This window comes from Pogona vitticeps, chromosome 1 (genome assembly GCF_051106095.1).
Source record: "Pogona vitticeps strain Pit_001003342236 chromosome 1, PviZW2.1, whole genome shotgun sequence".
In the NCBI taxonomy this organism is placed as follows: Eukaryota; Metazoa; Chordata; class Lepidosauria; order Squamata; family Agamidae; genus Pogona; species Pogona vitticeps.
The window spans coordinates 190,304,027-190,320,339 of NC_135783.1; the positions used below are offsets into that span (position 1 = coordinate 190,304,027).

The 16,313-nt window shown below is 45.9% G+C and overlaps 1 protein-coding gene across 4 annotated transcripts in view; it reads right to left on the reverse strand.

The window, feature by feature from the left end:
• Positions 1–14,645, reverse strand: part of MYO1B (myosin IB) — a 158,155-nt gene extending 143,510 nt beyond the window's left edge. For 3 of the 4 annotated variants that reach the window (XR_013545163.1, XM_072979668.2, XM_072979660.2), the window contains exon 1: positions 14,483–14,615. Coding sequence is in view for 3 of the 4 variants with exons in the window: in XM_072979668.2 (XP_072835769.2) it covers positions 14,483–14,492 (10 nt within the window). In the remaining variant the exon portion in view is untranslated. Of the gene's footprint in view, positions 1–14,482 lie in introns of all 4 variants that reach the window. The other variant, XM_072979647.2, reaches the window with a different exon arrangement.
• Positions 14,646–16,313: the final 1,668 nt, after the last annotated feature.

The following is a 16,313-nucleotide window of genomic DNA, read 5'->3' on the forward strand; positions in this document are numbered from 1 at the left end:
TGCATACTTCTGCTCTAGATACTCACTACTGTTCATTATTCAATATTAGCAAGAAGACCACCTCACAATGAAAGAGAAATATCTTTTTTCTTCATGTTTTTTTAATGGGAACTTCTCAAGCTTAGAAAAGAGAGGTTACTTACCTGTAACTCTGGTTCTTCGAGTGGTCATCTGTGAATTCACACTAATGGTTAATCTGCACCTGTGCAGATGTTTCCCGAATTTTCTAGATCTTAACACTAATTCGCCATGACCACCACCACCCCCAGTACACGTGGTCTGCCCATCCTGGCTAGTGCCTCAGTTCCCAAACTGCCCGTTGCTGAATAAAATGATCAGACAGAGGGGAGGACGGACGTGAAGTGTGAATTCACAGATGACCACTCAAAGAACCAGAGTTACAGGTAAGTAACCTCTCTTTCTTCTTCGTGGTCTCTGTGAATGCACTCTAATGGATGATTAACAAGCTTACCTGACTGGAGGAGGAACGTCACAGAAGAACAGATAACAGGACGGCTCGTCCAAATGCAGCATCCAACTTAGCCCGGAGGTCCAAGTGGTAATGAGAGAAAAAGGTGGATGGTGTGGACCACGTAGCACCCCTGCAGATATCAGGGACAGGAACGCCTCTGAGGAATGCTGCAGAAGTAGCCACTGCCCTCGTAGAATGAGCCTTAATTCCAACTGGAAGAGGCTTTTTAGCCAGCTGATATGCCAAGCGAATGGCTGAGACAAGCCACTTAAAGATGGTTTGGGAGGAGATAAAGCATTCTCTGTGTGGTAAGTGAGTAGAAACAAAAAGTCTCTTGGATATGCAGAAAGAAGCAGTCCTTGAAACATAGAAGGGCAACGCTCACCTAATGTCTAAGAGGTGGAAAGAACACTTCAAGTCAGTAACAGGTGATGGAAAAAAGATAGGTAAAATGATGGGTTGCTTAAGGTGGAAATCAGAAACAACCTTTGGAAGAAAAATCGAGATAAAGAGTGACCTTGGCTGGGTAAAATTGAAGAAAAGGTGGATTGACTCTGAGCACAAGTTCTGAAGCTCTACGAGCAGAAGTAATGGCCGCAAGGAAGAGGGTCTTGTAGGCAAGAAGGCGATCGGACGTTGTGGTGAGAGGTTCAAAAGACCATGTCATTAGGCTCCATAGAACAGTATGTAGTGGCCACTGTGGAGGGAGCTGTGGTCTGGTGTGTCGTAGATTGAAGACCTCCTTAAGAAATTGTTTTATCGTAGGGTGACGAAAGAGTGAAGAGGCTTCAGAATCAGGCGGTTGATGAGCTACTACAGTGGAGAGATAGATCCTGATGGTTGTTGTTGTTGTTTAGTTGTTTAGTCATGTCCGACTTTTCGTGACCCCATGGACCAGAGCACGCCAGGCCCTCCTGTCTTCCACTGCCTCCCGTAGTTGGGTCAAATTCATGTTGGTTGCTTCGATGACACTGTCCAACCATCTCACCCTCTGTCGTCCCCTTCTCCTCTTGCCTTCACACTTTCCTAACATAAAGGTCTTTTCCAAGGAGTCTTCTCTTCTCATGAGATGGCCAAAGTATAGGAGCCTCAGCTTCAGGATCTGTCCTTCCAGTGAGCACTCAGGCTTGATTTCCTTCAGAATGGATAAGTTTGTTCTCCTTGCAGTCCAGGGGACTCTCAAGAGCCTCCTCCAGCACCACAATTCAAAAGCATCAATTCTTCGGGGGTCAGCTTTCTTTCTTTCTTTCTTTTCTTTCTTGATGGTAGACAAGGACAAATGCTTGCTGAAGAGGTGAGTAAAGAATTGCAGCATGGTGTGAAGAGCTGTAGGTGCAGTAGGGAGATGATGTAGAGTTACTAATTCAAGAAAAGCAGCCCATTTATATGAGTACAGCTGCGTAGCAGCAGGCTTCCTAGGCCAAGCTAGGATGGCAGCTAGCAAGGGTGAATTCTCAACACTGTTAGGTGGAGTACGAGAAGATCTGGGTGGAAGGTTTGACCCCGATTCTGGGTGAGAAGGTGAGGTATTAGGGGAAGACGGATGCAGTCTATGGAGATGGAGCGGAGCATGGTGAATCATGGTTGTCTCGGCCACCACAGGGGAATGAGGATTGCGTTGGAACGCTCCTGGTGCACCTTTACAATAGTCCTTAGGAGTAAAGGGTTTGGAGGGAAGAGGTAAACTAGGCATGGTGTCATCAGAGCATCTCCGATGGAGCCAGGGCCTATTCCTGCTCTGGAGCAAAAGAGGGGACATTTTATGTTTTCTGTTGATGCGAAAATGTCCATGTGTGGTTGCTCCCATAGAGTGGTTAGATCAGTGGTTCTTAACCTTTTTGAAAGAAACGCCCCCTTGAGCCATTGAGGAAGTTATCATCGTCCCCCTCCCCACAATGATGATATCTTTTTATCTTTTTATCTTTTTATTTATTTATTTATTTATTTATTTATTTATTTGTTTGTTTGTTTGTTTGTTTATTTGTTTATTTATTTATTTATTTATTACACTTAAATCCAATGACCCCTGAAAACAAAATTAAATTCCAAGAAAATGAAATGCCCCCCCAAAAGTAACATTTAATGATTTAGTTGTAAGTGAATTTTAAGACGCAAAAAGAAATATAAAAAGGGCATAAAAACAAATGCAGGAACTAAAAATTTCAAGACAAAAAGTCTGAAACTAAATTAAAATTGGAGGAAAATATATATTCATGCACACTGTAAAAAGGCTGCAGCCATCTTCACAGGTTTGGCTTGCTCCAGCGCCCCCTACCGCCCCCTTCTGCTCCAGCGCCCCCACACCAGCCCTTTTCGTTCTACCGCCCCCCTGAAAAATGAAATCGCCCCCTGGGGGGCATTATCGCCCACGTTAAGAACCACTGGGTTAGATGACAGAAGATTGAGTCATTGAGGGACCATTCGTGTGTCTGTGAACTGAGTCTGCTGAGAGAATCCGCTATACGATTGTGGTGAGTGGAGATACAAACTGCTATTGGAAATATGTGCCGCTTGAGACACCATTCCCAGAGCTGGACGGTAAGGTAAAGCAAGGGAAGGGAATGTGTCCCGCCCTGTTTGTCGAGATAAAAGAGGGGTGTGGTGTTGTCTGTCATAATCTGAACAGCACTGCCGGTGACTAACGGTTCAAATGCGAAACCTTCTGTGATTGTTGTGTATACTGATGTGGAAATCGGTGTCGGTTAGGTAGATGCCAGCAAACCAAACGTCGCCCTGGAGAAGAGGTAAGATGTGTTCTAGAGTAACCATGCAGAAGTGTTCCTGAAAGATGTAATAATTCAGGTTGTGTAGGTCAAGGATAGGGCGGAGGCCACCATCCCTCTTGGGTACCATGAAGTATCTGGAGAAAAACCCGAGGTCGGTGTCTGGTGAGGTTACGGGTGAAATAGCATCTTTTGAGAGAAGGGATTGAACTTCTAGGCTGAGAGTATGGGATGGTGGAGTGAGGACTCTCCTTGGAGGTGAGAGCACAATAAATTCTATGGCATAACCAGCAGCAATGATAGTGAGGACCCCCCTTGTCAGCGGTTATGGCAGCCCAGGATGAAAAATGGGTGGTGAGTTGAGTTTAATGAGGATGTAGTAAGTGGAGTGGGGGAGACTGGGTGACTTGAAAGTCAAAGGCTCTGCTTTGGGGTTTTTTTTTCAGGGCAACGAAAGGACTGACGGGGATGTTGATGCTGAGTGGCATGGAGAGTCTGGAAAGTGGATGCAACCTGAGGTAAGTATCTCTGTTTATCAGAAAATGATCTGTATTGCTGGTAAGGATATGCGCGACGCCATTGGTAACCCTGGGGCCTGAAATAAGGTTGAGTATTGTAAGATCTTGCAGTTTTCCTCATTTTTTGGAGATTGTCAAGGATCTCATCGGTCCTGGTGTCGAAAAGGCCAACTCCATCAAATGGTAGATCCTCAATCCGCATGCGAGAGTCATCAAGACATATGGGCTGAGCGGAGCCAAGCATGTCTTCAAAGGGCAATGGCTGTGGCCATGTGCTTTGAAGCAGCTTCTATTATGTGCCTTGCTATGATGCGCTCCTGGCGTGCAACAGCCATGGCCTCCTGATAGAAGGCGAGGCCTCTAGATTTATATTCACCCTGGGCCAAATGAAGAGAAGGAAGTCCTTTGTTCCATAAGAAACGGCGATATGCACCCATGGCTGCAAGGCAGTTAGCAGCACATAATGTGAAGGATGCTAGGGAGTATACTCGACGACCAATGATGTCGAGTTTCCTGCCTTCCTTATTATTCAGTGTGGTATTAGACTTATTCTTTGCTCTGTTTTGAGTTGCATCAACTATGACCGAGTTCAGGGGTGGATGCTTGGATAGAAAAGCCGTATTGTCTCCATGCGTCTTGTATAAATTTTCGACTCATCTGGAGATTTGTGGCACAGACAATGGTTTAGCCCAAGACTGTTTAATCAGTTTGAGCAAAGATGGAATAAACCCCATGCGGAGTGGGGTGGTTTGGTCATCATCAATGTCCTCATAAACCTTATCAGACTCAGACTGTACTGGTTGCTGTACATCGGGATCCATCACTTTAGTGATACGTAGGACTAGTTGAGAATACAACAAAGAATCCTCTGATGGAGAGGGAGGGTTGACATCGGCAACATCAGAGTCAGGGGTAGGCAGATTAGGAGGAAACTCTGGGAGTACCATGGAGTCAGAGGTGTTCAAATCCATTGATGGTGAGGACGCGGAATGACCTGGAGAAGATGGGTCAACTGTATCGACTGATGGGGTAGTTTGTTTGGTTGGTGCCTGTTTAAGAGCTTGATTCCAAATGGTAATTTATGTGGCTTAGTTTGATTCGATCGATGAGCTTGAGTGATCTCATGAGATACTGGTGAAGGATCAGTATAGGTGGCAGTGACTTTAACTTTAACCTGCGGATGAGCAACGGGTTTGGAGTGTGGTACCAAGTGCTTGGAGGATGACTTAACACGTTTCGGTACCGGTGTAGGAGAAGAAAGGGGAGAGGTATGTTCCCTCTTTCTGGAGGACTTCTGAGCTCTTGGTATTGGTACCGGTATTGAGGAGTCATCTGCCAAGGAGGACTGGTCATCGTACCATAGTTGGTATGGAAGAGGAGATTCAGAACCAGAATCGGAATAGTAGTAGGAGTATCGAGGGCGCTTAGGCTCCATATAGACCTCCATATCAGGGCGCCAGTACCAGTATCGATACGTTGGTGGCTCATAGAGGGTAACCCTCTCGGCAGGATGGTGCCGTGAAAGTGCACCATGGGATGCAAGTAATCCTGTCAACATCTGTGGAAGTGGAGCGTGGACATCAGTAGGACCAGTCTCTGGTGTATGATGTTCCTTTCGGGTCCACTTGCACGGAGGCTGCGGATCAGCGATGGAAGCTGAATCCGACTGACACTCAGAGACAGAGCAACCCGACGGGCTTGAGTGGTCATAACGAGGCAGTACCGTAACCTCAGCCAAGGTATTAGCCCACGAGGGGGATTGAGCCAAGAGAGGCGAAGGTGGTTGGCCTGAAGGTGGAGTCAGAAAGAAGGGAAAAAACAAAGAATCTCACTATCCGAAGATCTCTAACAAGAAAAATTCCTGTGTTCGTAGGAGGCGAATGCAGCTAGTCTAAGAGAAGGAACCTCAGCGGCGGCAAAAAGGAACTGAGGCACTAGCCAGGACAGGCAGACCACGTGTACTAGGGGGCGGTCCTGGCAAACGAGTGTTAAGCTCTAAAGGATTCTGGAAACCTCTGCACAGGTGCAGATTAACCATTAGTGTGCATTCACAGAAACCACAAGGAAAAACATGGTTCTTTACCAGGTATCACATCATGCACTGGTCAGTACTGCATACTCTAATTGAACAGCATGCCCATATAGCGGAAGACTCGGTAGACTGATGTGTTTTACAGGTCCTTTACAATTATTGTCTTTAGCAAAGTTGGAACTGTTCTGTTACAACTTCTTTTACACTGCTTTGTTACACTGGACATCCAAGGTGAGGGGACTCCATGTCAGATCTATCCCACTTTCCAGAAAGGTAAAGGTTCCCCTTGACATTTAGTCCAGTCATGTTCAACTCTAGCGCACTGTGCTCATCCCCGTTTCCAAGCCATAGAGCCAGCGTTTGTCCGAAAGCAGTTTTCGTGGTCACGTAGCCAGCGCGACTAGACACAGAATGCCGCTACCTTCCCACCGAGATGGTACCTATTTATCTACTCACATTTTTACATGCTTTCGAACTGCTACGTTGGCAGGAATGCTAGGCTGGCAGGAAAGAATGATGCTAATATGGAAAGGATCTACAGATTGGCCCCAGTTCTACCACATGCTCTTGGACTTCTGATGTTAGCAAGCAGGGTGGGAAAGGACCACATCTAGAACAAATTTCACTCCAAAGCTTTCCACCCTGCAGTGGTTCCTTCCCCACCTGCCATCATGGCCCTAATATGAAAGCCGCTCGTAACTGGCCTCCCGGCCTCCCATGTGGATAACTGCATCTTTTGGCACTTAGTTTCAGGAAGAATAGGAGCAGAAGTGTTCCTAAGGGAAACTAAAGTGACGTGTTTCTAGCCAAAACACATAGTGTAGAAAAGTAATTTTTCTGACCGTAACTTCCAGAACACTGAAGCCAATACGGCCACTGAGAGTTGCCTTCCGAAAAAATCACCTGCTTGTGCCCTATTAAAGCAGCAGTCTCAACCTTTGGTCACCAGAGGTTCTTGGACAACCCCCCCCCCGAAACTTTCACCATTAGCTGTACTGGCCTGGATTTCTGGGAGTTGTAATCCAAGAACATGTGGGGACCCAAGGTTGGGAAACTCTGTATTAAAGAAATGCATGAAACAAAGCTCCACACACGTTCCACTAAATTGTTTCAAGAGTCCCCTTCGCACACTTGTGCAGAACAAAAGCATTAAGCATGAATGTCAAGGATGTCCCTTTCAACCATAAAAATCGTATCAGTTGCAATTAAGAAATGATGCAGTGCTAGGTTTAAGACAGACAGGCTGACAAATACCAACAACAAAACGCCAGAGTGACACACACACACATATATTCTCAATCACCACCACCACAACTACGTTTGTCTTTTTAGCCAAAGAATGAATTTACCTTGTATAAAAAATCTATTAATCTTTTTTTTTGAAGTTTCAGTTTAATATGTGTTGTTAAAGACCTTCCATGTTCACTCAAGCTTCAAAATGCCAGGAAACTGCATGTATTAAAAGCCATGTTCTTTATGCAATATGGCTATGACATCAGATCCTATGCCGGGGTTGATTCCAGCTTCCTTATTACCTTAGAGCTGCAAGTCCGTTAGTGGCCAGATTTGTCTGTTCAGTGCAGCAGATGTATCTATATAAATCTATGCAGCTGAAGCTATCATTCCACATTTCAAGGAGCCAAGTGGCAAATCACAGCATCCACACAGAATAATATGGATGGGGATGAACTTAAAAGATCAACTGACCCAGCACCTGCCTACTGCTATACAGCGACAAGCAAAGCATTCCTCTTTCCTTCTCCCGTCCATCTGTCATACGGGGTTTAATCAATTTTGCAATCCTGAAAGAAAAGTCCTCTACAATAGGTTAGTATTTCCTCATAGAGAAGAATGAGGGGGGAAAGAAGGCGAGTGAGACATTGCAAAATTCTTTACCACAATGATTTCCTTGTACCACAGAGATTCACAACTGAGCTTCCTTCTAAGGATCTACTGGGAACTCAGGAAGTTATTGATACTGTCTCGAAATATCCCAGCCCAGACCCAATTGTCAGGCAGAATTTGCTGACCTAGGTTGACAACTTTTAAAAATACATTCAAATTATTTCCTTCCCAACCACACCTTATGCCTCAGAAAGTAATCTTATTAATCTATCATTTCTTCTTCCTCACTTTACGCATATAACCTATCCCCTTGTCACACAACACCTCTTTTTTTTCTTCCCTTTTTCCTGTTTCAAGAACTACTAAGCATGGTGTACTGATTCTCACCTGAGCATGGCCTCTGTGACAGACAGGTCAGTAACCACTCCTGTCCATCACAATGGAACCCTGATTCAGGAGCCAATGGTTGTACAGAAAAGACGGAACTAAGGATATATAAGAAGAATGGATGACAAAGAGGAGTTAGAGAGGATTTCAGCTAGAGTTTGAGTTAAGGATGTGTTAGGGATATGAGTTAGAGTTTCAGTTAGGGATGAGTTAGGGACATCAGTCAGAGAGAAGCAGTTTAGGCAGTTAGGACCAGTACAGTGGTGCCCCGCATAGCGACGATAATCCGTTCCAAAAAATCGTCGCTATGTGGATTCGTCGCTATGCGGGGGGGAAAAGCCCATAATAACGCATTAAAACACGTTTAATGCATTCTTATGGGCACAAAACTCACCGCTATGCGGAAATCCTCCATGCGGCTGCCATTTTCGCTGCCCGGTAAGCGAGGAATCCGGGCAGAAACACAGCGGGCGGCCATTTTCTTTACCCGGCGGCCATTTTGGAACTGTCGATCAGCTGTTAAAAAAAACATAGCAATGCGAAAATCGGTAAGCAAGTCTCTTACCAATCATCGCAATGCAATGTTTTACCATTAAAAACATCGCAATGCGATCACATTAGCGATCGCAAAAACAACATCACTATGCGGATTCGTTGTTAAACTGTGCACTCGTTAAGCGAGGCACCACTGTATTGTGTTAGAGAAGAACAGAGAGATAGAGAACAAGATATGAAATGAATAAATACCTTGATTAACACGATTATACATAAACAAATATAAATGTTAGCACAGCACAACAGATTGAATGAATAAGACCATCCATGATTTATTTCACATGATTTACTGATAAACACTTAAACATTATTATATTGATGAACTGTGATTTAAGAGTCATATATAATAGAGTGAAGAATACATCCTCTGGTGGCAGCGGAAAAGGGTTGAGAAATAAATGTCATACCCGAAAGTGAACCTGGATTGTGTGGAAGAACAAACAGGGGAACTGGATGTGTGTGACAGCCTCAGACCCACAGACTGCTCCTCAGCCCATGGTTTGAGGAATACTAGCATCAACCAGAAGCACTAGAAAATAAAAGGAGGCCTGTCGCCTCCCTCCCAGAGTCCCTGCAACTGAAGTACAAACAGAGTACACACAGGTGTCCCTTCCATCCTTACATGCTATGTAAAACTGTATGGTGCCTATTTAATTTCCTCCAGTTGTGCTCTCAGTAAAATTCTGGGCCCTCTATCTCTCACAACAAGTTCAGCCAACTCCTTCCTTTTGCTCCCCAGAATAATATTGCCAAGACATTTTTAAATGAGCAAGAAATAAGCAGCCAGCCCAATAAAACAGCAGCATGAATTACCAGAAGCATTATTTATATCTCTCTCATGCCCTCCCCACTCCATAACCTTCTTCCTTTCCTTCCTCTCTCCCAGCTGTTGACACACAACTTTCTCAGCCTCTGAAGTCTTGTCTGTCCCTCTGGGGTGTCCTCATTCCCATTCTCCCCTTTATGGCCCTTTCTTCATAAGATTCATCAAACAGGTCATGCAAGTTCTGGCAAGCACACGCATCAGCACACCTTACGAGCTTCACAAGGTAAAATGAGATGAAATTCTGCATTTTTAATTTTAAAAATAAAAAACAAGGCGCACTACTTAATAGGGCGAAGTACATACTATATATTTGTCCCTGATATAAGACAAAACATGCTTCTCAAGCCACAATACAAATGAAGAAAATTGATTAAACTCGTAAATTAAACACCAGCAGATCTGTAAGGGACAAAAAAATAAATGAAAATCCAGAGACAAAATATTTCTAACATTAAGCTTCCATAAACTATTTACTGAATTTCATCCTACTTTCCTCCCCTGAAATAAACCATTTCTTATCCTTTCTAGTTCAAAATTGGTAAAGACCATCTTCAAACCAAACTCTCTTACGCCACTAAGTTTTAGATCAACCTTTTCAGCTGTTCCCAGAGTATAAACCAGAGAACAAAGGAAAGCAATGTATAGCTCTTCCCTTGCAATTCCATAAACCCTGACCAACATGAACAGTGGGGAGGAATCACCAGGAGATACAGGATCTCAATGGCTGGACAGTCACACATTCTCCACCTCTGCCTCAGAAATTACTGTTCCAGGATACCATTAATCCAACTCACCTTGAAGACAAGGCCTCAACTATGGCATTACAATCAGGGACAATTAAAATAAAGAGAATTATAGCTGGGAATGAAAGCAACCTCCCCCTAGAAAAAATATTGTAAGGCTGTGTTTACTTCACAGATACTAGTCCTCCACGAACTCAGCAGGCTGGAAACCAAACTCTATGAGGAAAGACTGAAGAACTGGGTATGTTTAGCCTTGAGAAAAGATGACTGAGGGGAGACAGGATAGCACTTTTCAAATACTGGAAAGGCCATCATTTAGAGGAGGGGCTGGATCTGTTCTCAATCATCCCAGAGTGCAGGACACACAACAATGGGCTCAAGTTACAGGAAGCCAGATTTCCGTTGAATATCAGAAAAAAATTCCTAACCGTTAGAGCAGTATGACAGTGGAACCAATTACCTCGAGATGTGTTGAGTGCTCCAACACTGGAGGCATTCAAGAGAAATTTAGACAACGCCCTGGCAGATATCCTTTTACAGTACGTATTTGTATTCCTGCATTGAGTAAGGGTTGGATTCGATTGCCTTAGAGGCCCCTTCCAACTACATGGTTCGATGATTTGCCAAAAGCCTCTTCCCATCAGCTTTTTTGATAAAAGATTTCATAAAAGCAATAATATGCACAGAGGTAGTAAGTCAACTATTCCCATAATGAGCTATGACAGACTGCTAGGTGGAGGGGGAAAAATCATAACTCAACAGTTAAAATGTTTGCCTTGGCAATTTTTTACTGCATTGAAATAATTTCACGTATTTTCTGTGATTCTAGCACTGTAAAGCTAGTGAGGGAGGAAATATGGCAGTGTGGCTTATTGCCTGTGAATATTTACCATATAGTCAAAATTCTGGTTCTCAAGATCCTAGCATTCTTGGAACATTAACTACTTCACTTGAATTGTGTTGAAACAAACAGAAAGGAGGAGAATCAGGGTGTTCTGTAACAGTGTCACTTGCAGAATGAAGAATCCATGTTTTATGGTGCATGCCCAAATGGCTCACTTTATCACAATGTAGAAATAAATGAATAAAACACAACTGATATTTCTTACACGACAAAGACTAGAGATATACAAATGCAGAATCATTATGGGTATTAATTACAGAAGCAAAGGAGATGCAAATCTGTGCAACTTTAGAAGATGATATAGGCAAACTCATATCTCTCACACCTTTGACAAGCAGCTTATGATTCCCTAACATGTTTGAAACTAAAGGCAAAAAAATGTAACAAAATATAATGATAAAATATTGCCCATGTTATGTTCCACTGATTTTTTTTCAAAATGATTTCAAAGATTGATCCATTAATCCACAGTCTAGTTCTGAGGCCCTTTAGATATGATCTCCTCTACTTTGTGGGCATTCTATAACCTTAAGGGGCATGGACTGTCCATGGAGCAAAAAGTGGAATCTGAATCCACATCAAAAAAACTCATCAGTAACATTTTGAACAAAACAAAACTTTTTGATAAAGTCACCTTTCCATGTATATTTGAGGAAACTAAGGAAACATGGTCTTTCTTGGTTTATATTCTTTGCTATTTGCAATGCTAATATACATTATTAGCATAAAACACGGAGAGGAGGAACTTCCCCACAAAGAAATAAGCATTCTTTCTAAGTATCAGCCAAGCTTCTTTCCTCCTTTTTTAAATGAAAGATATAATTACATCCTCAGATGTCAAGCTTCAGAACGAGCTTGGAAATAGGGATGCATGACAGATGAACGATGACACTCTTGATTTAATCTAAGGAGCACTTTTAATAACTGTTATTCTCTTGAATGTCAATTACAGTTAATTAGTTTTCTGCATATGATTTAGATACCTGAACTCTCCATATAGTTTAAATATCCTGACAATTCCCATACACAGTGCTTGCATGTTCCAACAAAATTACTCACCCTACTTGCACTTTAATAATTAAATATACTTTTAACTGAGAATGATTTCATAAGTAGCTTATCAGTCTGGTCTTTTCCTCCTTCAAAATTTTCCACATTAAAAAAAATATTCCCTTAGTGCATAGTAGCAGAAACCACACCCCGCACTTTTGAACTATTACACGTCTACAAGTAATCATTGGTCTCACAAAAAGCTGTAGCAATTGCCAAGATGTTTCCACACAGGTCTACGAAAGAGGAACAAATGTAGAGTAGTTCATATACCATATTCCTATCTCTGTAATACTAAGTGAGGGTCTCCAATCCATGAAATTCCATGACATTTTCTGAGACCAAATGGAGCCAAACTGAGATGTCATAATGAGAACAGGAGCGTGATGTGCCAAGGAAGGAGTGCTTGTGGGACCCAACTGGGAGTGCAGTTATTTGTGCATAGATTTCATTTGTACATACTGTACAAACTTGTATGATCTCAAGTAAAGATTGTCTTTTAATAACTAGACTAGGAAGTGTGCTGCACGTTGGACAGATTGACTACTAACCTCTCTAAATCTCTACTCTAGCTAACATGAGCAGGAGAAAGAATGCTTGGGTAATGATCTTATGACAAATGTTACATATTCTGCAATCAATGAATGACACACAATGCTCTCCCTAGGGTTTTCCCACTGAACTATGATCCACTGCCTCTTCAGGTACCGCTCAGAGCTAACTCTGACAACAGACAATGCAAAAGGGCTTCATCTCAAGGGCAATCTCACTCTTCAATAGAGTCATTATGAGTGAGAGAGACAGCGGGGAAATACCAAGTTGTGATTTTTCAATTGGGTTCTTTAACAACAAAGACTTGAACAGCTGCAAAAGATGCCCATTAAAAAAAAACAAATGAAGCTTTTTGCCACCCCTGTGTTTCTATGCCAGGACAAGCTGCACTCCTTGGTTTGTGCTTTTGATACAGCTGTTTAAGATGTGGAGTCTCCATGCATACATAAGCAGAGAGAAAATATTTATTTGTTTGTTTCAAGTCAGTAGGAACAGCAACCTGAGTCCCTTCCTTCTTGTGCATCAGGGAACTTGTTGCAACTGAATGGGTACCTCTGGACTCTCAAACAAAAGGAAGAAAACCCCAATGAGGCACAGATGTCCAAAGCCGGGACAAAAGAACCCCTTAAGACAAAGAGTTCCACACAACCTCTCCCCCCCCCTCCGGGGGCTTGAGGGCTCAGCAGGATGAAATCTATAGTCCCAGAATCTGGTTTCAATCCCTACGCAGGCGCCACCCGCAGAAAAAGGACAGAAACTCACACTCTCAACAGTCCTTGAGACGAAACAAAGACCAGGCGCGCTTGAAAGGGGAGAGAGAGGAGACCAGGGAAGCAATTTCCCAAGGAGAACCCCCCCCCCAACTTTATTGGGAGAGAAAATCAAAAACAACAGGCCACATCCCGGGCGGGGTGTCCTGGCAACATGTTTCCAAAAGTTAATTTTTAAATTAAACGCAGGAGGAAGGGGAAAGAAGTTGGGCGTCTAAATTACCCGCCAGCGTTCCCCTTTGTGCCTACTTCCCCACCGCCTGTCCCGCAGAAGCACCGATCCGGATGACTTGTCCTGCCCCACAAGCACACCCGACCCGTGCGATGGGGTCCCCCCTTTCCATCCCTTAGCTCCTCCCCAAATCCTGCCAGCCTCCACCCCACTGCCCCATCCTCACCCACCTCCTGGCTCTTCCAGACCCCAAGACTCTCACCCCTTCTTCCCAACCCCCTCCTTCGCAACCCCAGTCCTTGGCACCGAACTGGAGTCTGAAACGAAATGAAACGAAACCAGCGGCCCCCCCAAAAGAGGCACCGATGTCCCCAAACCCCCCCCAACATTCCTCCTGCTCCCCATCCGCCAAGCGCCCCTCAAGACGTCCTTGGGCCCCTCTTGCTTCCCTGCCACATCATGTGCCCATTTGGCGACCCCAGTCCGACGTGGGAGCGTCCCCGGACGCTTCTCCCCCCTCAATTCGCAGGAGCCCCCTCCTCACCGGCGAGGCTCCTCTTGTCGCCCCCCCCCCCGGCGACGGCTTCCTGCAGAGCCAACAGGCGCCCTTCGCGGCTACCCCGACCCGGCACTCTCCCGGGGCAGCATCTCGTCCCGCAAAGCTCCGCCTGGCCTCCCGCAGCCCTCCGGCGGCCGGCCGGCCGGCGCCCCCCCCCCCACGCGCCTTCGCGCTCATCCAATGCCCGGACACCCCACGACGGTCCCCCTTCGCCGCCACAGCCGCCGCAGCCGGAACCCCCAAAAGGCGCGCGCCGAGACCGCCAGCGGGAAGCGGAGGGGAAAGCGCGAGACACCCCCCCGGGCACTGAAGCGTCCCCCGCGCGCGCTCCCGCCCGCCCGCCCGCCGGACCTCCAACCTTGCTGTCGACCTACCTCCGTCCATCCCTCCGGGCGCCGAAGCAGGCGAAGAGGAGCGCAGCGCCGGGCGCCCAAACCAAACTCCAAGCAGCCTCGCTCCCTCGCCCGCGCGCTCCACCTCCGCGCCCCCTTCCCCGCGCGCGCGCTCAGGCTCTTTTGGGCCCCCCCTCCCGCGCCCTCACCCGGCAAAGGGAGCTGCGCTCGGGCGACTGCAAAAGGGCAGCCCCTCCCAGCCACGCCCCTCTCCCCTCCCTCTCTCCGGCACGGGCGGCCGGGCTCGGGGAGGGGCCGCCGCCGCTTTCTCCCCGCCGCACACCTCCGCCGCGACTGCTGCAGCCGCGCCGTCTTTATGGGAGCGAGCGCCCCCCAGCGACGCTCGGAGGCCACGGCGGCGGGAGAGCCTGAGGTAAAATCTCAAGAAACGACACCGAAGCGGGACGAATACCACCTCGTGGCCCCTTCAAAGACTGAGAGGTTTTAAGGCGAGCCTTAGTGGACGCGGCCGCCGCTTTGTCACACCTCCATAGTCCATGAAAGCTCGTATTAAAATAGAATACAGTAGTTAGTCTTTAAGGTGCCACTCGTTGTCGTCTTTGTTTTCTTTTGTTTCTTGGGGTTTTGCCTGATAGGCTTGCACGGACTAACACGGCGACCCCCTCCAAGCCTGTTCTAAAAGAAAGGAAACAAGACAAAAACATATGGCACCTTAAAAGGCCAACTGTTCTATTTTATTGTGAGCTTTCGTGGACACGTCCCATGTGGCACCTTAAAGACTAATGTTTATATTTTAAATGTGAGCTTTCGTGGTCATGTCCACTTCATCAGACATCGTCATCGTTTAGTCGTGTCTGACTCTTCGTGACCCCATGGACCAGAGCACGCCAGGCCCTCCTGTCTTCCACTGCCCCCCAGAGTTGGGTCAAATTCGTGTTGGCTGATTCGCAGACACTGTCCAACCATCTCGTCCTCTGTAGTCCCCTTCTCCTCTTGCCCTCACACTTTCCCAACATCAGGGTATTTTCCAAGGAGTCTTCTCATGAGATGGCCAAAGTACTGGAGCCTCAGCTTCAGGATCTGTCCTTCCATTGAGCCCTCAGGGTTGATTTGCCTCAAAATGGATAGGTTTGTTCTCCTTGCAGTCCAGGGGACTCTCAAGAGCCTCCTCCAGCACCACAATTCAAAGGCATCAGTTCTTCGGTGGTCTGCTTTCTTTATGGTTCAGCTCTCCCTTCCATACATCACAACAGGAAAAGCCATAGCTTTGACTATTCGGACTTTTGTTGGCAAGGTGATGTCTCGGCTTTTTAAGATGCTGTCAAGGTTTATCATCACTTTCCTCCCAAGAAGCAGGCGTCTTTTAATTTCGTGGCTGCTGTCTCCATCTGCAGTGATCATGGAGCCCAAGAAAGTAAAATCTGTCAATGCCTCCATATCTTCCCCTTCTATTTCCCAGGAGGTGATGGGAGCAGTGGTCATGATCTTAGTTTTTTTGATGTTGAGTTTCAGACCGTTTTTTGCACTCTCCTCTTTCACCCTCGCCAGGGACGTGGTGGCACTGCGGGCTAAACCGCAGAAGCCTGTGCTGCAGGGTCAGAAGACCAAGCAGTCGTAAGATCGAATCCACGCGATGGAGTGAGCTCCCGTTGCTTGTCCCAGCTCCCGCCAACCTAGCGGTTCGAAAGCATGCAAATGCAAGTAGATAAATAGGGACCACTTCGGTGGGAAGGTAACAGCGTTCCGTGTCTAAGTCTAAGTGACCACGGAAGATTGTCTTCGGACAAACGCTGGCTCTATGGCTTGGAAACGGGGATGAGCACCGCCCCCTAGAGTCGAACACGACTGGACA